Here is a 24,098-nt window from a genome sequence, read left to right on the forward strand (position 1 = left end):
TTAGGTTAGAAATTTGACAGCTTGGCTGCACTGTTTACATTTTTTGCCCGTGTGTCTCAGTGAAAATATGTATGCGTGTGCGCTCGTGACGTCACGCAGTAAAACCTAATTGGGAGCACTTTTAGAATATAAAATAACCCAGAAAGTGATGACGTCACCCCTCTCATCCTAGTTACCGAACAATTACTGTAGTTGGGTCCTAAAATGAAGCTTATATTTCTGAAGCAACATTTGAAAAGGGCGGTACGACATTGCTCTTACGGCCTTTCATTACACTCGTTTAAATGGGACGAAAGGCCGTAAGAACAATGTCGCACCGCCCCTTGCAAATGATGCTCTGGATTTGTAATATTATTCTACATTCAACCCCCGGTGATTGGTCACTTTTTCGTTTGACACTTTTTTAGTTTGTACCCCGTTGGTTGGTCAAATTCAAACTTAAAAATGACGAACTGTCACTTTTTACACGACGCTCACGCACACTATCAAAACAAACGTTTGGTAGTGCGTGTGATCTCGGTGTTAAAAGGGTGTCAGACTAAAAAGTGACCCCCTTCGTTTGACAACAGTTGGTGTCAAACCATCGGGGTTTGAGTGTACACAACGATAAAGCTTATTTTTCTGAGTATAATGACGTTTTGATCGACCGTAAAGGATTTTAAAATGGGTTTCTAAATCAATTTAAATAAAACAAACCTTACCCGACAAACTTCGTTTTGCCTTTTTTCGTTTGTTGACGTTATTAGCTCTTTTCCTTAGTCAGCCTCCTGTGATCAAAATTTGATTATACGTAACATTTCCCATACAATCGGCAGATTTTCCGGAATCGGTTCCGGAGTGGCCAAAGTTGTAACTTTTTGGCGTAAGAACCTTCCTTGGACTTATACGAACCCAACGCAACAAAGAGCACCTCGATCCGACGCTCCGTATTGAACTGATTCGCGTTCGAACAAACCCGTCGAATTTTTATATTGACATTTCAAAATTCATTCAAACGTCATCAATGAAGTTAAGATTTCTCAAAAGGTATTCTTTCAATTCTAAGAAATTATAGTTTGGCAGGTAATTTTGCTAACATAAATCTTAAGTTTAATTTTAACCATTTCTCAAAAATCTTACACAAAACATTCAAACACACAAGGTACTTACAATAACTCTCTCTCTTTCTCTCCTCAATTATTCGCCACCTTCGTGTACTCGAGGCACCAGTACGCATTCTTCACCTCCCCTCCTTCGCCGGTCTTCAACTGGGCAAACTGCGTCGTCGGCAGAATCGGCTCCGTGCTCTGGTAAAACGTACTCTGCACCGTCCGGAACTTACTCCGCGTGGTCATCGCGACCCGCCGAATATACGGCGTCGAATTTTCCACCAACTCAATCACCTTATTGTTCAGAATCGGGATTTCAAGTTGATCCGTTTTGCGCGCAAGAACTTCCTCGAAGCTGATGACCGGCCGGGCAAAGTACTCTTCCGCCACCTGCGGGTAGATGCTGGTCAGCTTGAGGTGGGCCTCGATTGATAGCAGGTGTTCTAGGAGCAGCTGAACCTGGGTCAGCTTGCCGATTTTGAGGTTCGCTTCGCCCGCGTTGAAGTAGCTGTTGCGGACGGCTCCGCCGTCGTCGGTTCCCACACCGGACAGTAGGGTGGAAGTTCCCGCGGGGACGGCTTCGTACATGGATTTACGCATGCTGGACGCGCGGGCGTTGGCGGAGGAGTCGTTGGGGCCGCCGGAGCCGGTTGAGGGCGGTTTGCCCACGTTGGCTAGATCGAGGTGGCAGATTTTGCTCTCGTGGAAGATGATTTGGAAGTCTTTGAGCAGCTTTTCGAGGCCGATTTCGAGCAGGAGTTCGAGCGGTTCGGAACCGGTGAGGATTGGGATGGCGAGACGGCGCTGGGCGATGGATTTTATGAGCTCGGCCAGGTGGTTGCTGTTGCTGGGGATGTTCTGTAAGAAGAATGTTTTTAAGAAACATGCAATGAAATGAAATTTGTTTTTCTTACGGCAAGGTTGCTCCGGGAAGCCGTTTTGAAAATGTACGTCAGGACCTCCTTCAAGTCGTCGTAGCCGCAGCAATCTAGAAGGGAAAAGAGTTGGTAAATTTATTTCAAAATTTAACGCCCAAACTCCAACTCACATTTCAGCACACTCCACAGCCGGTCCGTCACGTCGGTCGCCGTCCGGTTCTTCACCCGCTCCACGATCGACCCGATCTGGGTCAGCTTAAAGTCCGCGCTCGGCTCGACGATGTAAAACTCGGTCAAAATCTTCTGCACCTTGTCCTTGATCACGTCCACGTCCAACGCCCCCGCAAAGCCCTCATCGTCCATCGCCGAAGGTCCCCTCGCCGGATCCGCCCGAATTTGCAAAATCCGTTCCTTAATCGTCTCGAGCAGGTGCAGCTGACTCCAGAAGTACTTGGCCACGGATTGGGTCTCACTAACCCGGATCGCCTGCCGCAAAATGATGTCCGCCTTTTTGTTGATGCAAAACGAAGGCTGTTCCGACCGCGTAATCCAGCGCAACTTAATACTGATGTGGGACTGAATCTTGTACCACAATTCAATGCTCGACTCCAAATCCTTCCCCAGCCCAGGCGCTCTCGATTCGTGAATCCGCTGAAACTTGGCCATGGTCAGCTGATCCTCCGGAAAGTACCCCAGCAATTTCACCGCTCCCCGCACAAACCCACGACCCCCTCCATTCAACTCAACCTGCAGCAGCAGCGTCCCGTCCATGTCCTTCCCATCACACAGCGCCCACAACTGTCCACACCCGGCAATCCCACCCCCAACGCTGTTCAACACCTCTTGCAGTATCGACCGCGCCTGCTCGACCGTAATCGGCGCATAACACTCCTCCTTCTGCAGCCAAGCATTCTCCAGCACAACCAACCCCTCCCCCCCGTCATCGGACAAATCCAAATCCTCCAGCTTAACATCATCCTTCAGCGGAGACCCCGTCAAATCCAGCTCCTTCGCCGGCGCCGACGTATCCGGACTGGTCTTGGCACTAAAATAGTTCCCATCCGACAGCATCGCCTTGCCCCGCAGCTCGTCGTACTTGTACACAAACACGATCTTCGAGTCGACCTCGGCCAGCGAGTGGACGTAGGTCGGGGCCGGTGCCAGCAGGAAGTCCGTCGATTCGTACGTGTTGCGCAAGAACGCGTACACGTTCGCGAGGTTGCTGACGGGCGAGACTTCGGCGGGCATGGCTTGTTCACAACACCTAACCCGGATTATTCACGACGAGAATTCAATCAATCCGAAACTGCGAACCGTTTTTTGAAATTTTTGATTTTGTTTGAAACGGTCAACTGTCAAGTTTGGAATTTGCGCGCCTGAGAGGAGCAAGGTCGGTATGTTGAGAAGGTGAGGAAGAGGAATTTTACATAAGGGAACAATTAGGTCAACTGACCGGTTTGGCACAGATTGAAAAAGTAACAGAGAGAAACCATTGCAGAAAATTTTCACCTTCATGCATGTAAATTTCGGTCTCCTTTTTTTTGCTCTCTTGCAAAACTTTTGCAAAAGAGAGAGTTGCAGATAAGTACGGAAATCCGTTTAAAAATAGTAGTTTATGCAACAAGTTGCAAAAAGAGCATTTTTTCAGCACGAGTCGTACATTTATCCAACGAGGTTCACCGAGTTGGATAAATACGACGAGTGTTGAAAAATCAAGTTTTGCAACGAGTTCCATACAACATTTTTTGCAATTTCGAAAACACCCATTGAGTGAAATTTTAAGTCGAATTTTCATGTATTTTGACAATAAATCGTTTAAATCAAAAAAATTTTGAAAAGTGTTACTTTTCGAAACAAGTGCTGAAAAGTTCAACTTTTCAGCACCCATTTCAGTGCTGAAAAGTAGAACTTTTCAGCATTTATTTTGAAAAGTGTTGCTATTCGATTCTGTTATTTTTGGTACAGAAAAGTAGGCTATTTCGTCGTTCAAGAATGACAGGAAAAGTAAGTAGTTTCACGACGGAATTGCAAAAAAATACTTTTGCAGGCTGCAGAAATTCTGTAATACTGCGTATACGGGAATAGACTCGGGAAAAGACGTTTAAAAAGACCTACACTGAGCAAAACTTACACTGCTCAACGAAGTGTTCTACACGAGGTTCTACACATGATCTGGCCCTGCTGTACAGAGCACTCAAATATCAATCGCAAAACACTTGAAATTTCGGTGATAGGCCATGAAATAATGTCAATAGCCAAACACTTGAATTTTAAAGGTGTTGAAAAAAAAAGTACATGCAAGCGATTTACAGGTTCTCGCTTGCTAGTCGTGCACGCTACCACTGCGCCGGCCGGCCAGTTGAAGACGGGAGTGTTTTTTGTGCTATTGGTTCTTGCCTCGCTTCTAGCCTTCGATGTAAGTCGCGCAAAAATCAATCAGTGAAACACATTAAATTCATGTGGATAATCACGTTGACTTTGAATAGTGCCTGTTTTGGGTAGATCTTAAGATCATTTTCAAGTGTTTTGCTCATCACTTTGAATAGTTCAAGAAGGTGGGACAAATTCATGAGCAAAACAATTGAAAAGCTTGAGCCACCCGAATGAAAATAACATGTTAAAAAATACCAAAAAGTCAACCGCCCAAACACTTGCATTTGATAGTGGTTTGGATTGATGTTGAAACACAAACCAATTAGATCTACGATGTGACTTTATTCAATCATTCAAGTGTTTGGGCACTTGAATAAAAAGTGTGGCATATTTTCAGTGTATTACACTCAACCCCCGGTGGTAGGTCACTTTTTCGTTTGATACTTTTTTAGTTTGTAATATTTACCCTGTTGGTTGGTCAAAGTCAAACTAAAAAGTTTGTAACTTTCACTTTTTACACGGCGCTCACGCACACTATCAAAACAAACGTTTGGTAGTGTGTGTGAACTCCATGTAAAAAGAGTATCAAACTAAAAAGTGATCCCGTTCATTTGACAACAGTTGGTGTCAAACTATCGGTGTTTGAGTGTAATTCATAGCCAATCACCTAAAATTCAAGTGTTTTGCGATTGATATTTGAGCGTACAGTACGTACCCTCAGAAGGGTAGGATCGTGCCAGATCATGTGTGAAACACTGTGATACGCTATGGGAGTTTCGCTCAGTGTAAGATAAAAGTTTTGTTTGATTTAAAAATTTCTAGCGAATTAGGGGTTTGGTCAAATATTACGTCCAGAGCAGAGAACCTGGAGTTTATTAGAGAACGGACATCTCTAACCAAGTACCAATCGAAGAACGAGAACTGTCAAATGGAGGTAAAATCCATTGTCTTGTGCTCGATGGTACCTCAGTTTGACAGTTCTCGTACCTCGATTGGTACCTTTTATTTTGAGATGTTCGTTCTTTAAAAAACGTTCTCTAAAATACCTGTCAAATGCCGGGGATACAGGTCGTCAAAGTTGAGATCTTTATTCCTAGTGGCCACAGTGAACAAATTCATTTTTCCCTAAGCTTTCATTTGAGACCAAGAGAACCGGATTTGGTCGAAAACTGGATTTTTGGCGATGTGTGATTTTTTTTAATATCAAGTGAAGGTTAAGGAAAATAAACAAAACCCGTCTTTAAATCACAAAATAAATTTCTGAAAATTTATAAAAATTCAGGAAATCCAAAAAATTATAAAATTTGAACAGTTTTAAATATTATAAAAATATTAGCTTATTCAAAAAATTCTAGGCTATCAAAATATTTATCCAGGTTTTTAAGAGAAGATGTCGTTCGAATGGTGAACGCCTGAAATGTCAAAATCACGCAGTGATACCAACATTACGAAAAAAGTGTGTCATGGCATGACAGCCACATTTTTTTCTAATGTTGGTGCTACTGCGCGATTTTGACATTTCGGACGTTCACCATTCGAACGCCATCTTCTCTTAAAAACCTGGATAAGAGTAATTCTCTACGAAATCGGCCGATTTTGACAATTTTTTGTATTTTTTTTATTTGGCTCAAACTTTGTGGGGGCCTCCCTATGACCAAAGAAGTTATTTTGTGTCATTGGTTCACCCATACAAGTCTCCATACAATTTTGGCAGCTGTCCATACAAAAATGATACGTAAATATTGAAAAATCTGTATCTTTTCAAGGAATTTTCTGATCAATTTGGTATTTTTTTGAGTACAATGACGCTTTGTACGACCACAAAGAGTTTAAAATTGATTTTTAAGTCAAATTTGAAAAATTATCCTCGCGGTCCTTCTTGACAGAAAAGCTCCTACTTGACAGCTCGTTCCAAAGGGACCATAGTTGATCTCTCTTGTCTTGTCTTGTCAATATTTTTTTTTTGTATAAAATGAAAAAAAGTGATCAGAAATGGTTTTTAATCGTGTTTTTTACCGTTGTACATAAAGATTGACATAGGGTTTTAGTACCCAATAGAGATCTCCACGGTTTCTCTCACGCACACCATGATTCTGTGTTAGTATTTGTATTTAAAGTATTGTTTTGGTTTTGATCGATTGTGATTGGCTGAATTCCAAGCAGCTGATTTTGTTTACACTATTTTTACGCAGACATAGGCAAATCGAGTAGACAAATCGACTGTAAAAAACAGCTGTTTTCCACGTGCTCGTGGTATAACAAAGGACACAGCTGATTTTGACAGACGAATCATTCTACTCGATTTGCCTATGTCTGCGTGTAACTAAACTCCAAACTAACACACTCTCGCGCGTAGATATCTCTATTGCTCAACATTAAATTAAAAAAAAAATAGAAATCTAAACTATCAAGCTACAGACACATTATTCATTCATGTATTCAATACAGAGTTTTTCAAACACAATACAAAATTGGCCACCAGTACGACGTCTTTCTAGTTAATCTGTGCCTTTCCATTTAAGTTGACCTAACCACAAGTTGATCTAACGGCCGAGACCAATTTCCCTGTTTTTGTTGTTGTTGACATTTCGATCCGTCACATTTTTTCTTATCAGTCGTCTTCGTCCGCGGAGAAAGAGAAATCGGTGAAAATTGCAATCTTTCGCAGTTGTCTCGTCAAAAGTGGGTGTTTTCCGGTAAAATCCGCCGTGTGATGCGCATCACGACCGCTCCGGGAGAGCAGCAGCACCAGCAGCAGCCAAACCGCGGCGCGATGGCCCCGGCCAAACTCAACTACCGGATCTCGGTGTCCACCTTTTTCGCCAAGTCCCACCCGAGTGACGAGTGCTGCGGGAGTAACGGGTTGCCGCTGACGCCGAACTCGATCGGGATTTACGGGCGGTCGCAGAAGCTGAAGGGGGAGGCGCTGCGGCACGAGAATCTGTGCCAGTATCTGGATGTGGTGCGGGGAAAGCACGAGAGGACGATAATTGTGCAGGAATATGCGGGGAGTCCGCTGACGGAGACGTTCATTGGTGAGAATAACAAGCAGGAAACGCTGCTGCGGGTTGGGTTTCAGGTGTTGAGGGCGCTGGATCATTTGAATCGGGAGGGGTTGATGTGCAGGAATTTGGAACCGGTGCACATCTTGATAAGTCGTGACTTTGGGGTCAAATTGTACAACTACGGGTTGTACTACATGACCCACTCGGGCAAGTACGTTTCGTTCCCGATTGGAAATGTGAAATATCACGCGCCGGAAGTCTTGCTGGGTTCGCGGGAAAACCCAAAATCCGACATTTGGTCCCTGGGCATGATCCTGGCCGAGCTGGCCCTCGGCTGCAAGCTCTGGGACACGGTCAAACTGTCCCAGGTTGCGAGGAAGGTACTCGCTTTCGTCAGCATTTCCAACGTTTTTGAAAAACTCGCCCGCGAACACAAGCAATTCCCGCTCTACCAATCACTAGATCCGGCCCTGCGTCGGATCATCGAGGCATGTCTGCAGGTTTCCCCGCGGAAGCGACCCCAAGCGAGGGAGTTGCTCCAGGATGAGGCGTTTGATTTTCTACGCGAGGAGCGATTCTGCGAGGTGGATCGCCAAGGAATGACCCTGCTGGAGAAGCACTGCGGACTGGCCGAGATCTACTATCTGTGGCAGCTTGCCGGCGGGGATGTGCAGCAGGAGCTGAAGAAGGAGGGGCTGATTAAGAGCGAGGCACCGATACTGTCGCTACCGGAGTGAGTATTTGGAAGACTCATAGTTACATCGAATCAATTTGTTCCTTCTCTCCCTCTTCCAGCCTAATCCTCCTAAACGGCAAATCAATCTCGCCGCCGAAAAGCCAAAGCTTCCTCCACGACGGTCGCATCATCTTTCTCAACTTCAACGCCCTGCTGGAGCGTCTCTCGCGCCTCCCCGAAGAGGACTACCTTCCGTTGATCTACACCACCAACGCGTATCTCGAATCTCCCACCTTCAAGACCGATCTCCCGCTGGTGATCCGCGAACGGGACACCGTCTACCAGTTTCACCGGATTATGCTGCTCAAGACGCTCCTGCACGGCTACCCGTACACGCAGGACCTGCTCAAGAGCTTCGCCGCCAAAGACATTCCACCGCCCTTCCGCGGTCACGTTTGGGCCTGCCTCCTTGGCGTCGTCGAGGGAAACGGCCTGTACGAACGGCTGGACAAGTGCAGTCCCACGCACACGGATCGCCAAATCGAGGTGGACATTCCGCGCTGTCACCAGTACAACGAACTCCTCTCCTCGCAGGAAGGTCACGCCAAGCTGAAACGACTCCTGAAGGCCTGGGTTACCGCTCATCCGCAGTACGTGTACTGGCAGGGACTAGATTCGCTGACGGCGCCGTTTCTCTATCTCAACTTTAACAACGAAGAGCGCGCCTTTTTGAGCCTGTATCGCTTCATTCCGAAGTATTTGCATCTGTTTTTCCTGAAAGATAACTCGCGCATCATCAAGGAGTACTTGGTCAAGTTTTTCCAGCTCATCTTCTTTCACGAGCCGGGCCTGGCGAAGCACCTGCACGGGATCAACTTCATTCCGGAGCTGTACGCGATTCCCTGGTTCCTGACCATGTTTAGCCGTGAGTAGAATTAAATTCTTTCTTAATCTGTAATTCTGTAATTTCGGAATACATTCGTCCGGCTTCAGCTGAAGATTCATGCTGTCCCATGTTGCATGTTCGAGTGTAGACCTACGGAAAACCTTGCCGCGAGGAGAGGTGAGTGAACCTGTACACGAGCCACCTACGACATAATTCCTCGGGCGGCCCAGGTCAACTCGAAGTTACCCCAGGCACCCCCAGTGAAGGACACATTGGGGGTAGAAAGCGGATAGATATTTCAGTGAATACAATAATTATGACAGTATAGTTTCATATAATCCATATTCCTTGATCTTACCTTTTGACACTATCAAACCTAGCAATATTACTATTGCATCTTACCATTCCCTTTTGATAGTGTCAACTTCAAACCTTCATCCATTGTGCAATTAACACATAATTTCCGCTATATTCTTCATGCGGAATCGTCGTCTACTTTCTTCGTCTTATTATCACTGAACCACGGCGCGATATTGTTCTCACATTTTTTGAGCTTCAACGACCGATTGTTATTCACGCACTTATAAAAATACTTGTTCTGTTTCGCGGCTTTGTGGAAAATACACGTGTGCTGATACAATGACTTTTTCGGTCATCGTATGCTCGCAAGGTACATGAAAGAGAAAAAGAGAAAAAATGGAATAAGTACAATGTAAAATAAAATCGAACATTGAATAACAGACTAACACAGAAAGAAAGAATACAGAAACCTTATTTTGCAACTAGACAGAACTACCAACTTGTAACGAGAAGTTTACAAGAAAACAACTGAAGTTGTGAAATATGGGACAGGACAAGCCAACTAGAATAGTTAATATATATAATAAAACAGATTGAACGTACCTTTAATCATATTAATAACAGTTATGCCCAAATTTCTTACCAATTTTTTTAGCAGTTACATTTCTACAATAATGTATTGCGATTCCAAGATTGAAGAATAGAGTAGTTAAAGTTTGTGAGGTAAGGGACAAGTTATAGCAATAGCAAAATAAATAGATTGATAGATTTTACTAAATTTTATCTTAAAATAATAGGAAAAATCTAGCTTGTTTTGAAAATAGCCAATGCACCAATTGCAAACGTACAGCATTTCACGTTCACACCGTATGGAGTAAGTGTGATAAAGTATATGTCCACATTCGGCGCATCACTTTTTTCAAAATACAGGAAATGATAGAAGGAAGGCTCCATTGTGTAGAGCGGAAGGCTTCTGCAACACTTAGAACTCAGACCAGGCATCCTCTGAAATAAGAGAGAAAGACAAATATTAAAATTGTGGTATTATCACTAAACCCTATTATCCTTTCACCCCCCAAGACATGGTCTATCCTTCGTGCCTTCGTGTCTTGGGTGATGGCGAATTCTACTTAGAATTCACAACAGGACCTCCCTCGGCTCCAGTTTACAACATGACAGCGACGAGAACACAGCCGAATGGGAGTTGACAGTATCAAATGCTATACCCTTTGCTTTGCTGGATACTTACTAATAGCAAAGGGCGAGAGTCCTGCGACTCTCAGCAATCATGAATACTGCCCATTTGCCACAGTTAAATTCTTTCTTAATTAGACACAAAAAAAAGTCAATTGAAGTCAAACGCAAGCATTCGTTCATGAACAACAACCAGCAAGACGTCGTGGCGGGGAACGGTCATCTTAAACTGGCGACCTATGCTTCATTCTTCGTATCGGCCCAGCCCCAACAATCGCATAAGGGCCGTGTTCCGGTCGGTGAAGGAGGTTCGAATCCACCTCCGGAAATTGAAGCCGTAGTGGCCGTGATTGGCTAGCAAAATCAGTAAGGCCAGTGGCATATGAAACACAACAGCTTAAAGGACCCCTAAAAAACTCTAGATATCGTGGTATCCAGCAGGTATTGATGAAGAAGAATGCTGTGAGCAATAAAACGTATTCAAAGAAACCAAAGCAGACGCAGCGATTACGGAAGGCGCACAGCAACACAGTAGGTCGGCGAAAGGATGGCCAATGTTCATTACTGAAATCAGAAGTCGGTAACTTCCAATGATAACTGAATGCTTCAAACCAATTGCGTAAACCGATATCAACTCTTACTCTGCTCTATGCAAATTTCGCAATAGTAAACTAGAACAGATAAAAAGACAGTTTATGGGTCACCTAGAGCAACTACTACACTACTACAGTCATATTTCACCAAAATTATAAATTGTGTGTATTCTACGTCGGCGTTTGGGAGGGCACATTTTGTTTACAAGTTTGATTTGGAGATATCTATAAGCGTTTGTATTCTGAAGCACTATCATCAGGCTTTCCGCTAAAGCTTTTTGGATTGACATCCCAGTACCTTTGCGTAAGATGTTATTCGACGTCAATAAGTAATTTAAAACGTAAGCACATTCTTTTCATGTATGAAGATTTTGAAATAGCAATCCCATAATAGAGAAAAATATATATATTTTTTTTTGCAATTCCGTCGCAAAACTATTTTTTTTTCTGTCATTATCGAACGACGAAATGGCCTACTTTTCTTTATCAAAAATAGCAGAATCGAAAAGTTATAATTTTCGAAACAAGGGCTAAAAATATTTTGTTTGCAACTTGTTGCATAAACTTCTAATTCAGAACTTCAGTGGCCCATATTCATCATGGCTCGGAATTTAAATTTTTAAATTTTTTTTAACTTGTTTATATTTGAAGCAGGGCCGTAGCCAGGATTTTTGTTCGGGGGGGGGGCTTGGGTGCAAAAATTCAAGGAGTATAAAAATCAGCAAATCATTTATACTATCACTTGGTTAGTGGTATAATTATTGAGATGAATTGTAAAATTGTAACGTAATGTATGCAAAAAAGACATTTTTAATTTTTTCTAGCACAACATAAAACTCATAAGTGGAACATTTGCTTTTCTTAAAATTTTATAAACAAACTTAAAAAAAGTTGTATTTTAATTGTTCTAAGCTATAGAAGCCATTTCATATTTTGCAAAGCTCCTGGTACTCTCAAAAATAAATAATTTTAATGGAATACAAAAAAATTATAATCGTTGAAATTCCGGCTTCTGAAGTGTCTCCATGGTTGGACGACCCTATAGGCCTATAATGGATATCTGTTAATAAATAGATTTGAAGAAAAAAAAATCAGTGCTTGTGTTTAATTTTAATGTGTTTAAAAAATTAGATAAAATGTATTAAATGTTAACGCCAAAATATTCACTGGAAGAGTTGTTAATAATGCATATGTAACCATTTTTAAATGCATATGTAACCGTTAAAAACATTCTCGATTGCATCAAACATTAAAACGATTCATGTTTAACTTTAATATTCCGACTAAACGTCATTTTAAAATTCATTACTCATTGTACTCTGAAAAATTGGTCCAGAATCTGAGCAAAAATAAAATTTTAAAAATTGACAAAAAAAATAAGATCTTAATTAAAGGTACTTTTTCATAAAATTTCAATCTATCGTTAAAGTGCTGCTTATCTTCAAAATTTAAAAAAAATATTAAATTAAAAATAAAATTTTCCGATCGAATAAACGGTTAAATTTAAACCAAAACGTATCAAAAAATGCTTAAAGACATTATTAAAGATATCCAGAGTCAAAATATTTTAAAGTCTATGAATGCATAGAAATTATTCATTTTTTATGGACAAAAAAATAAATCCACAGTAAGCTTTAAAGTGCCTAATTTATAAAAAAAACCGCAAAAATTAACATTATCAAATTTATTGAAAATAGTGTACAATCTATTTAACAAGTATTTCAATGAAAATGATATAACAGCAACATCAAGCAAATTTTGTATTGTTCTTATCGTGTAAAGACTAAGAACCATTGGAGATTGATCTATTAGTTCCTGAGACACACCTTCTTGAAAACAAATGTACGATAAAAATTGTAAATGCAAACACGATTAACAAATTAAAATCTTCAATTCACTTATTTCTTTATTTTGAAATAACTGTCAAAACAATATTAATTTTTTAAATAAGTTTTGATAACCAATATGATTTTACAAGATAAAAGGGAAAAATAATGAAAATTGGCTGTGGTGGTTCTAGAAAAGACTCTCTGAATATTTCTAAGCAAAACAAAAAAACACACAAATGAAATCCTTTATTTGGATTTCTGGGATTTAATCAATCATGTTGAATAATTTAGGATTGTAACCATTTACTAAACTCGATGTTTGTTCAAGCAAAAAAAAATATCAAAAAAAAAATCCTGCACAATTTATGGTTTAGAAATTTTATATTTACGAAACCTTGCCATATTAAAAATAAAGAAAACTTTATGTAAGAATTTATAAATCGATTAGTTTTATCCTGTAAATCTTATCTTAGACTGCACTAGAATTCAAAAAGTTAAGATTATAAAAGCATAATTTATTGAAATTATTGAAAATTATTTTTTGAATATCTTTATTCAAAAATGATAAAAAATGTTTTTTTTATTTAAGGATATTTTTAGTTGTAATAATTTTATAATTTTTCAAGTTTCTGATTTTTTTTTCATTTTTAGAATTTCTGATTTTTTTGAAATTATCATGTGTAATTATTATCTTACATTTTTTATGTTTTAAAAGTAAAGAATACTTTATGTAAGAATTCTTAAATCAATTAGATTTTTCCTGTAAATCAAATCTTAGTCTGAATTTAGCTACAAGAGCTATATTTTACATTCAAACGAAAATTTAAAAAAATGTCATTTAGTACGGAGACTCTTAAAACTCCATACAAAAAAATTCTCAAGAAGAGGTTTACGAAAAGATTTCTCTTAAGTACCGACGCAGCTGAAAAGGAACTGAAACAAAAGCGTCGTTTGATATTTCTTCGGGTGCAATATGTGTTGATGAGATTTTGATTTGTTTATTTAAATTGCCTCATGAAGCTGACTGTCAAAACGCTGAATCTTAAAATGCCGAAAAAAAGGGAAAAGCCATTGCAATAATCACTTAATTTTCTGGTAAAAATAAATAAATTAGGAATACTAGAATTCAAACATAAAAATATTTAAAGCATCAAAAAATTAAGATTGAAAAAACAAAATTTATTGGAATTTGAATAACTTAATTTTTAAATGATTTTTTTTTTAGTTTAGGATTTTTTAAGTATTAATTATTTTATTAAATTTTTTAGTTCTAGATTTTTTTATTTTTGAAATTTCAGAATTTTTTTGAAATTAATCTGTTGAATTGTTGTCTTAAATTTTAATGTTTTTATTATTTTTATTTTTGATTTCTGACATTTCTTTGTCTTATACCAAAAAATTTGAAAATTATGAAAATTTAGAAATTTGAAAGTGTAAAATTTTTAAATTTTTAATTAGGCCGTTGCGAATATTATTCTGAAGTTTATGTCACTAAACTCTGACCAAAGTCGAGAGGGTTAAAAATTAGAACTACAAGCTATGGTTTTGAAAAGTGTTTCAAAACACACTTTAAATCAGTATAGTTGTTTTGCATCATAAGTTTTCAAAATATCTAGCTGATGGTGAAATGCTTTTTTCGTGAAAAAACACTTTCCGCGGTTCCGCGACATGTTACAAAAATTCTGAATATTTTTAAACGAGCCCAAACATGTCGTATATGATAATCAAAGCAGGAAAAACATTTCAAATTTGTTTTCCGAACCGACCTGGTCGCTGGTCTTAAAAAAACTTGATTAGACTTCCATTTCCATTAAAATTGTGAAGCTATTTTTTTAAAAATATTGTACTTTCTCTCTGTTTTTTGGCCGAATTTGAAAGGGTGGCAACATAAACTTTGGAAAATATTTACAATTGATATTCAGAAATAAAAAATAAAAAAAAATTATAAAGAAATTTTAAAATTTTCAAAATGCAAATTCTAATCCGTAGAATTGAAAAAATTGATATTAAATAGTTTAAAAATTAATTATTGATCAGAAATTTTACAATTTGAAAATGATGTTTAATTAATTTAATTTCAGAGTTTTTGAATCCGATCATTTTATTTCTTCCCTTAAAAATCGCAGGGTCATGCACAAAGTGAAAATTAGTTGATAATAAGGATTCACTTAGTTGATCTTCTGACTTTTGATATAATAAATAGAAATTGGAGATTGGCCACGGTGAAAACTAAAAAATGTGACCAAAAGAAAGCATTTTGGACGAGTGGTTTCGGAAAACCTTGCTTTTAACATCAAATTCGGCATCAGCAACCACATTTTAGTTAAATTTGAACAAATCTGGTGTTTTTTTAAAGGTCCAATAAACCAAATTTTCATTTTTTGCTTTTTGGGTGTTTTTAATACCCCTGACTCAAGGCGGTTTCAAAAGCACCCAAAAAGCAAAAACTGGAAATTTGGTTTATTGGACCTTTAAAAAAACACCAGAAATATTTCATGACCACCATTTTGGTCGCCACATTGAATCCAAAAATTCTAAATTATTTTATGGTTCTTCAGGGGTCAATCAATCAAAAATAAGACAACGAGATCTAAGGATTTTTGCTGTCCCTATTCAAACTGTAGTCCCGATTCGCCCCAGATGACGGTAATTATTTATATGTAGCCCCTTAGAGCAGTCCGCTCGGAAATTGCTATTTTCGAAGGTTAATAACTTTTTAGCAAAAAACCCAAAAAATAAGGTGTCTTCGGGAAAGTTTTTACAAATTTAAAGAAGATTTTAGTTCTGAAAATTGGTAAGAACTGGATAGTTATTGCGCCTTCCATTGGTCTAAAACTGAAACAGTTGCTTTTCTCCATACAATTTGACGATTTTGCTCGAACTTGGTGGTCAGTGGTCAGAAAAAGCTCAAATTTTGGAACTTAGGCTAGTGATGGGTAAATCTTTGATTTCAGGAGATAGCCCCAAGTAAGCCCAGCTTTGGACGACCCTAACCAATGTAAAGCTAAAACTACAAGATAAATGAGATGATACTGAATGGAACAATGTTCAAAACTGCAGCTCAATTTTTAAATATTGGATCCATAATCAAAAAAAACTGAGCCCGCCAATGGACAGGCAAATTACTTGATTTGATTAATCAGTTCTTGATTCTCTATCTTACAAATTATTTCTGGGAAGAGAACACACAATCATTGATTTGAGATTTTTTAAGGTAGCACAATTTAAAAAAAATTGGAAAAAATTCGGGGGGGGCTGCAGCCCGGTAGCCCCCCCCCCCCCTGGCTACGGGCCTGATTTGAAGTTTGTGTCTTCCGACTCTGGTAGGGGTCGAGCCATGGTCTTAACATTTGAATGAAAATAGTGTTTTATAATGCAAATACACCTGCCAAGTTGTTTTGCAATCATTAGTTTTCGAAATATCCAAGTATTTTTTTTCACCGAAAAAAAAAACTTTTTGCGATGCTGTACAGGGACCATCCATAAACCACGTGGACACTTTTTTTGGGAATCTTTTACCCCCCCCCCCCCCTTCGTGGACAATTGTCCATACAAAAAAAATCTTTTTTGTATGGATCGTGGACAATCGACATACCCCCCCCCCCCTAAAGTGTCCACGTGGTTTATGGATGGTCCCACATTGGAATTTCACAAAAAAAAAAAAAATATTATAGATCGATCCCAGACATGCTAAATATGATTTTAAATGCAGGAAAATGCATTTCTCATTGTTTTCAGTTGGTAAGACCTCTATTTCCTATAAAATGTTGAAGTTTTTTTGCCCCCTGATTTTTCAGACCGTTCAAAATCGGTCGGGGAGCGACATAAACTTTGAAAAATATTTTCAACGGCCTTAAAAATCCTTGAAAAAAGTATATACCTAACAGTCATAAATCGTAAAACGATATTTTTTTTTATTTTGTATAAAAAGATTGTTTTAAGTTTTCAAATAATCATAAAAAGCCGTATAACTTATAGAAAAAAATGTTGTAAATTTTAAACCATTTTGCAAATTTTGAATAGCAGCTTCACTGTTATCCAGAGATTCTCTGTTGGCTCAATAGAATTAGCAATGTTGCGTAATTTGCAGATAGTAACAAACTTGAACACTTGAATGTTTCAACTTCTGTAGTTTCGAAGAAAAACAGATATTTCAAATTTTGCACAACTTTTAGTAAATTATTTTGATAGGTAACTATTTACACACATCGATATCTAATACTTAGGCTTAATGTTTTTTTTCACACAAACCAAAAAAAAACAAACTTTGGTCTATTTAAAAAAAATATTGTTCGTTAGGTGAAATATACCGTTTATCGGCCCATTTCTATAATCGGCTTATCCGAACCTTGATCATGAATTATAGCTTTTATGAAGGTATTTCATGATTAAACTGAGTAAGAGTCGATTTAAGCCCAAAATTTTGCCATGCGCAAAGCGGACTGTCAAACTTTGTGAGCGTTGATTTACGGGTGCCACGATATCTTGAGATGGGATTTACCAAATTATTTGAAATTCGAGGTGAATTCTCTCAACACATATTCCGTGTGCATGACTAAGCCCTATTTTAAATTCAGCTTTTTATCGGATTTTTTTTTATTGAATGTTTGGCCCTTTTGAAATGTTAATCTTTTTAATTTTTTTAAATAATAATAATGTTTTCGAAAAGATCGAAAAGTTTCACGACTGTTTAATGATTTAACATTGAAAATCGGACCATTGCACAGTGGGAAAAAAGGGCCCAAAAAATTACCGCAACATGATTTCACGCAAACCATCGATTGCTATATACCAAAAGCTTTGTTTTTGCACCAGGAACAATAATCCGATGAAAAATCGCACTGCACGGACCAGTGGTCGAAGTACAGGCCACCGGAAGATCCGTTTTTTTTGGAAAACGGTTCTGATTTATCCAATTGTGAACTGGTACGCTTTCTTCTACCATGAATAGTCATACAAAACAATCCTAGAACAATATTAAATAGCAAAGGTCCCATCGGAACCGGTTCCACCGATCTTCGGTGGCTACCTCCGGAACCGTATTAGGAAACAGCGTTAACCAGTAATGCGACGTATCAAACTTCTTGATTTTGGATGGGGACATGAGTTATATACACTCCTTTTTTAAAAACATGAAGTTTGATATGTCGCAAGAGTGGTTTCAGGAATTTGCCAAATATGATCTTCGGATGTGGCCACCGGAGAACCTGGGAACCGGTCAAGGAGGCAAAAATACTGCTTAAAAATACTCTCCATCCAAAATCAAGAAGTTTGATACGTCGCATGACTGGTTTACGCTGTTTCCTAATGCGGTTCCGGATGTGGCCACCGGAGATCGGTGGAACCGGTTCCGATGGGACCTATGGTATTTAATATTATTCTAGGATTGTTTTGTATGACTATTCATGGTAGAAGAAAGCGTATCAGTTCACAATTAGATAAATCAGATATTTTTTCCAAAAATCCGAATCTTCCGGTGGCCTGTCTCCGGCCACCGGTCCGTGCAGTGCGATTTTTCATCGGATTGATGTTCCTGGTGCAAAAACGAAGCTTTTGGTACATAGCAATCGATGGTTTTCGCGAAATCATGTTACGGTAATTTTTTGGGTCCTTTTTCCCACTGTGTGGTTGTTGAGATATCGACATTAAGAACATCAATTTTCCTGTTTTTAAAGCATTGCATTTCTAATTTTTTTTTACTATTGGTAATCTCTTAGTTATGAGCAATAATCGTTCCGAAATGGATTGAGATTTAACACACAGCTGAAAGGAACTCCAAACTCTGTTATGTACTGCGAATGAACAAATTGTAACATGATTATTCACTAATAACACCGAATTGAATTGAAAACGTAACTTAATCCACCTTTAGGTGGTTGGTGCCTTCCTCTCATTTATAGAGTGATTACAATCCCCTAAAGTGTCCACATGGTTTATGGATCTCCTCTAACGTGATCGCAGCACCTAAGAGGTCATAATAAAAATAAGTGACGAGTAAAAAAAAACAGACTTCCTACAGACTTTTTATCAACATTATACAGACACCGCCTTTCAGGAAAATGGCATCCCTCTACAAGGCTTTTTTCGTGGCGATCAGACGGGACCATTTGAGGTTATGTAAATTCAGACCATTTTTAAACTGCTTGTAATTTTAGATAGGTAAGTCAGATCTTGAAAATTCTTAATCCACAAGAAAGGTCTTCTCATATGCTTTCTAAAAATATATAACATGTTAGGGTTTCATGAAAAAACCACCCTTTTTACCATAATTTTAATTGAATATGAAACAGTTTTTTTAACATAACTTTTTAAATACATGATAAAACTGCATGAATTTAAATAGCAACTTAGGGGACGTTAAGACGGATCGATTAAAACCATTCCGGCCAAAATCGGTTGAGCATGTGACGAGGTATTCCAGTGACATTGATTTGGTACACATGTCTACATACAGCCAAACACACAGACATTTGCTCAGCTGGTGATTCTGAGTCGATATGTACAAATGAAGGTAGGTCTAGGAGGTCTAACTAAAAAGTTCGTTTTTCGAGTGATTTTATAGCCTTTGCTCAGTAAAGTGAGGAAGGCAAAAATAAATCTTTGCATGGCAATACAAAGGGTCGTATCAACAAAGTTCATAAAAGCAAAATATTGAGAATTTTCTCACATTTTAAAAAAATTTACTGTCAAAATTGGGCAAAAAATGAATAACTGCGACTATTTTCAAAAAAGTGAAATTAAAAATCACCAAAAAAAATTTTACCATGTATCAGTCTTAATCCATACCTACAACTTTGCCAAATACACCAAATCGATCAAAAAATTCCTTCAAAAGATACAATTTTTTTAATTTTCATATATCATTTTTGTATGGACAGTTGGCAAATTTGAATGGAAAATTATATCGAGAGTTTTTTTTAAATAGGTCCTATAAACATATAAAAGACAATAGTTTATACGACCTTTTAAAAAAAAACTCTAGATATGGACAAACTAATGATGCAAAATCTTTGGGCATACCGAAAGCACCAAGAAAGTTTTAGCCGGATAAAAAAATACAAAAAAAATCGAATGACCGAAATCTCCTAAGGAATAAAAAAAACACTTGCATCACAAAATTAATTTAGGGACAATAAATTTTTAATTCTGCTTAAAATGCATTTTTGGACTTTTAAAATGTTAGGTCACTTTTTAAAAATCTTAAAATATTTTTATCGGAAATAGCACACAATTTTACATAAAAATTACACTTGCACTTGATAGTTTCACATATAAATCACAGATCGTTCATAATTTATTTTTAATACCAACGTAAATATGTCGACAGCTTCCAAAAAAACGTTTTCAACCTGTATCAAGTAAGAAATAGCTTAATTGGGAGTAAGCAAGCAAGTTTCTATCAACAGCTTCGCAAAAAAAAAATTATGAAAAATTGCAAATTGGATGGAATTAGGACCATGTCCTTAAACTGACAAAATTACGAAAATATCCATTATACAGATAGTTTTAAACAATAACTTTTCTGCACATAAGGTATACTTTAATAACACATTTTGCATTTATTTCAAGAAGAGTCAAAGTGCCGTGAAATTTCAATATTTTTGCCGTAAAAAATCACTAGCCCTAGTTATTCACGCAGAAAAATAAGGCATATTTGAATCAACAAAACATTTTGTTGATTTGAAAATCAAGATTTTTGTTGAATCAACGCTAAACGTCAAAGCAACTTTTTCAAACCAACAAAAGATTTTTGTGGAATTGAGAAAATCGAGATTTGTTTCAACGAAAAATCGGCGTTGATTATATTCAACAAAGTTTTTGTTGAAACAAACCTCGTACAGGCTGATTCTACAAAACATTTTTCTGCATGTTATTTTCACCATTATGTATTGTGAAGGCAGACAAAAATCAAAATACGAGCGCAACCTTTCAAAGCCTGTTGCGCCACAGGCTGATGTACACGCTTACGACAAACCACTCAATTTTTGTACGGCGCAACAGATTTTTTCGCACAACAGAAGAGATGCGCACTTCGGTTTGGTGGTGCGCAGATAATATAATACAGTACCTGTTAAGTAACTGGGCTGAGAACGTAGTTCGATAACTGGGCTGAACGAAAAATAACGAGGGGATGATATTTTTTTGATGAAATATAAATATAATTATTTAAAATGATTACTTTTCATATTTCTTTAATTGTAGTTGAAATTACATAAAAGTTTGAAAAAGTTTTTTTTATTTGTTGAACATGATTTTTGCATCCATTAAACCCTCGGTCATTTCGGTTTGTTTTGGTTTTTGACGTTTGTCTGCTTTTTAATTGGGCTCCGGCCCAGTTATCGGGCGCCCAATTAAACAACGCCCAGTTACCGAACAACTACCGTAATGTTTTTTTGAAGATTTAGCTTGGTATTAGAATAATGTTTTCATTATTTTAGCAGGACTTTAAATTGATTTTCAATGGCATTAATTTGAAAAGAAAAACAAAAAAAAACCTTCAGACAATATGTTTGAAATCTTGAAAATTTGATTCTAGGTGAAATCAACAATTCGACGCCAACATTTCAAAAAGCATCATGTACACACCATGCGTTTTGAGAAAAACGCATTCGAATGTTGAGCATCCATTTTCAATTCCCATTTTAATATGAAAGCAAAATAAGATGTTCTAATGATAACAAACGATGAAAAACGTTGCTTTTATTGATACTTGATCATCCAAATTCAATAAAACATTATTTCCGTAATTTTATTTGAGAAAAACAAACATAACTTCTTTTGAAATCACCAACGTCTATATCACCCTGCTGTCATTGAGGGGGACGCTTTGTTATGATTCGTTTTTCTTCGCCGAATGTACATGGCGCTTTGTTCATGTTGCTTTTTTTTCGTCACGAGGTTCATGTAGTCTTTTGTTTGACAGGTTGACAGAGTTATATAAACAGGGACTGCTGATGGTAGAGATTTTGTTTATGTTACTTTATTTAAAATCATAATTGAACAGACTTTACTGAAGTAACTTTTGCTCATCTTTGGTGGAGAGGTAGCTTATTATGAGTACTTTCGGAATATGCAATAACCCAGAAAGTGTCAAAATGTACATGATGCCTTTTGAAATGTTACCGTCGAATTTTTTTTTATTAGCTTTATTGAATTAAAAATAAAAATATTCAATTACATGCAGGGTCTGAAGGACCAGTCATTGAGCAATTTTCAGGATCCGTCGCGGCCGTAGGTTGGGCAGTACTGCTTTAAAGCATTTTTCCTACGGTTACAAAAAAAAATATATTTTTTTTTGTTTTATTTCATTACAAAGTAACAATTTATTGTCTTTCCCCCCTTTTCCAGACGTTTTCCCCCTCCACAAGATCTTTCACCTCTGGGACAAGCTCATCCTGGGCGACCACTCGTACCCCCTCTTCATCGGCATCGCCATCCTCAAACAGCTCAAGAGCACCCTGCTCAAATCGGGCTTCAACGAGTGCATCCTGCTGTTCAGCGACCTGCCCGACATTGTGATGGAGACTTGCGTGAACGACTCCGAGACCATGTACCAATTCACGCCCAAGTCCGTAACTTACAGGAAGTTTGCCCTGCACGAGGAAGAACCGGGCGAGTTCGATCTGAAGTACAGTGACGATGACCACGGGGAGGTTCAGGCCGAGCTGTACCCGCGGCTGAGCGTGTACGACCTGATCCGGCTGCTGCGGGACCGGCCGGCGAGTGTGGCCATTCTGGATCTGCGCAGCAACCTGGAGCACAAGAAGGTCGCGATCGAAAACAGTGTCAACGTGCCGTTCAGTTCGGTTTCGCTGAAGGAATCGAGGCTGGACGTTCTGAACGTGCCCCGGCTGGAAGCGTATCTGCGGCGGAAGATTGTCGTGGTGGTGGCCACGGCCCACGAGAGTGGGATGCTGATGGCCAAGTTCTTGGTGGATTGTAGCGTGCCGTACGTTTGTGTGCTGAATCGAGGCTTTGGGGCGATTTACAAAAGCGACGATAAGCTGCTGCTGCAGACCTTTGACTACATGAACACGCTGGCCAAGTTTGTGCCGAACATTGCTAGCTTTGTTGAAGCTTAGACTATTAAGTGTTATTTCTTACTCTCAGTATAGTGGACTCTATTATGATATAAATTATATATTACCAGTTTTTCGAACAAGTATTTATCAATCATTTAAAAGGCGTTTTCTAAATTCAATCGAAAGAAATCCTAAACTAATCTCCAAACAGCTAAAAGTGTTAATTCTAAATTAGAGAAAAATACATAATGCTCCCCTCGCAGGTTCAATCCAATTCAAGTTAAGTGGATCACCAACGGCATAATCCCTGCCAAATTCTATTACCAGAAGTCGTCAAACCGTTTTCAACGCCATGGCCTCGACGCAAAAAAAAAAGCTGAGCAACAAACAGCCTTGACACTATATCTCTCACCTGTTTCAATAACACGCTACGCCCGTAAATCCGTTTTAGGGAATCCCTGGAAATGCGCGAGCTCCAACCGACCTGTTGTTGTTGCTTTTTATTTCAGCACTGATTCTGACTAGACTTTGATGTTATTTGAGTGGTTTATGAACACTGCTGTCAACGGTGCTATGCGCGGGGTGCCTGCGTGGATTGCAGCGGACCATGTGTTCTGTGTTTTTTGTTGTTGTTGCAGTTCTTATGGGGATTTTCGGATTGAAATGAATGGACTGGAGCGGGACTATTTATGGCGCAGGTTGGAATTTATTGATACTCTTTTTTCTGGTATTTTGAGGTGAATGGTATCGAAATGCGATTAAATTGAAACGTGTTTCGATGATTGAATAAAACTTAACGCTGATTGAATAGAACTTCCGCTGAATATAACTTAAAATAAAATCAGTTGAGTAATTTAAAAAAATGTCATAATCTTCTTCTACATTTTTAATTTTATATTTAGAATTTCGATAAAATGTTGTTCATGCACTCCTTATACTAAAAGAAGCTGTTTTGTACGTTTAGTAGCATTACATTTTCTCACAAGGCTCTGTACAAAATGGGCATGTGAATATTAGATTTGGTGTCTTCGGCAAAAATGTAGGTTGTGATTAGGACTTCTCTGAATAAATGGATGAACGGGAAAATAATTCCCGTATTATTTGTCTTTTTAGGGCCCCCTCCCCATTTCAAAGTCGGCCCGAAAAATCAGGGGGCCAACAAAATATTTTTTCAAAAAAGTTCAAATTTTCAATGGAAATTTAAGTGCAATCAACTGAAATCAATTTGAAACACATGGCCCCCCTCTCCCCACC

At 38.3% G+C, this 24,098-nt stretch overlaps 2 protein-coding genes across 2 annotated transcripts; one reads left to right on the forward strand and one right to left on the reverse strand.

The window, feature by feature from the left end:
• Window positions 1-1,072: 1,072 nt before the first annotated feature.
• On the reverse strand, window positions 1,073-3,398 carry LOC120417041 (protein zwilch). Its single transcript, XM_039578990.2, has 3 exons — window positions 2,137-3,398; window positions 2,003-2,076; window positions 1,073-1,946 (listed from the first exon to the last, which is right to left on the reverse strand). Exons 1-3 carry the CDS (start codon window positions 3,212-3,214, stop codon window positions 1,173-1,175), a joined length of 1,926 nt encoding a protein of 641 aa, XP_039434924.1. The 5' UTR covers window positions 3,215-3,398; the 3' UTR covers window positions 1,073-1,172.
• Window positions 3,399-6,945: 3,547 nt separating this feature from the next.
• LOC120417033 (TBC domain-containing protein kinase-like protein) lies at window positions 6,946-22,987 on the forward strand. The gene is made up of 3 exons (XM_039578977.2): window positions 6,946-8,077; window positions 8,140-8,945; window positions 22,171-22,987. The coding sequence occupies exons 1-3, from the start codon at window positions 7,053-7,055 to the stop codon at window positions 22,902-22,904; spliced, it is 2,565 nt and encodes an 854-aa protein (XP_039434911.1). The 5' UTR covers window positions 6,946-7,052; the 3' UTR covers window positions 22,905-22,987.
• The last annotated feature ends 1,111 nt before the right edge of the window (window positions 22,988-24,098 follow it).

Source organism: Culex pipiens, chromosome 1 (assembly GCF_016801865.2).
Source record: "Culex pipiens pallens isolate TS chromosome 1, TS_CPP_V2, whole genome shotgun sequence".
Classification (NCBI taxonomy): Eukaryota; Metazoa; Arthropoda; class Insecta; order Diptera; family Culicidae; genus Culex; species Culex pipiens.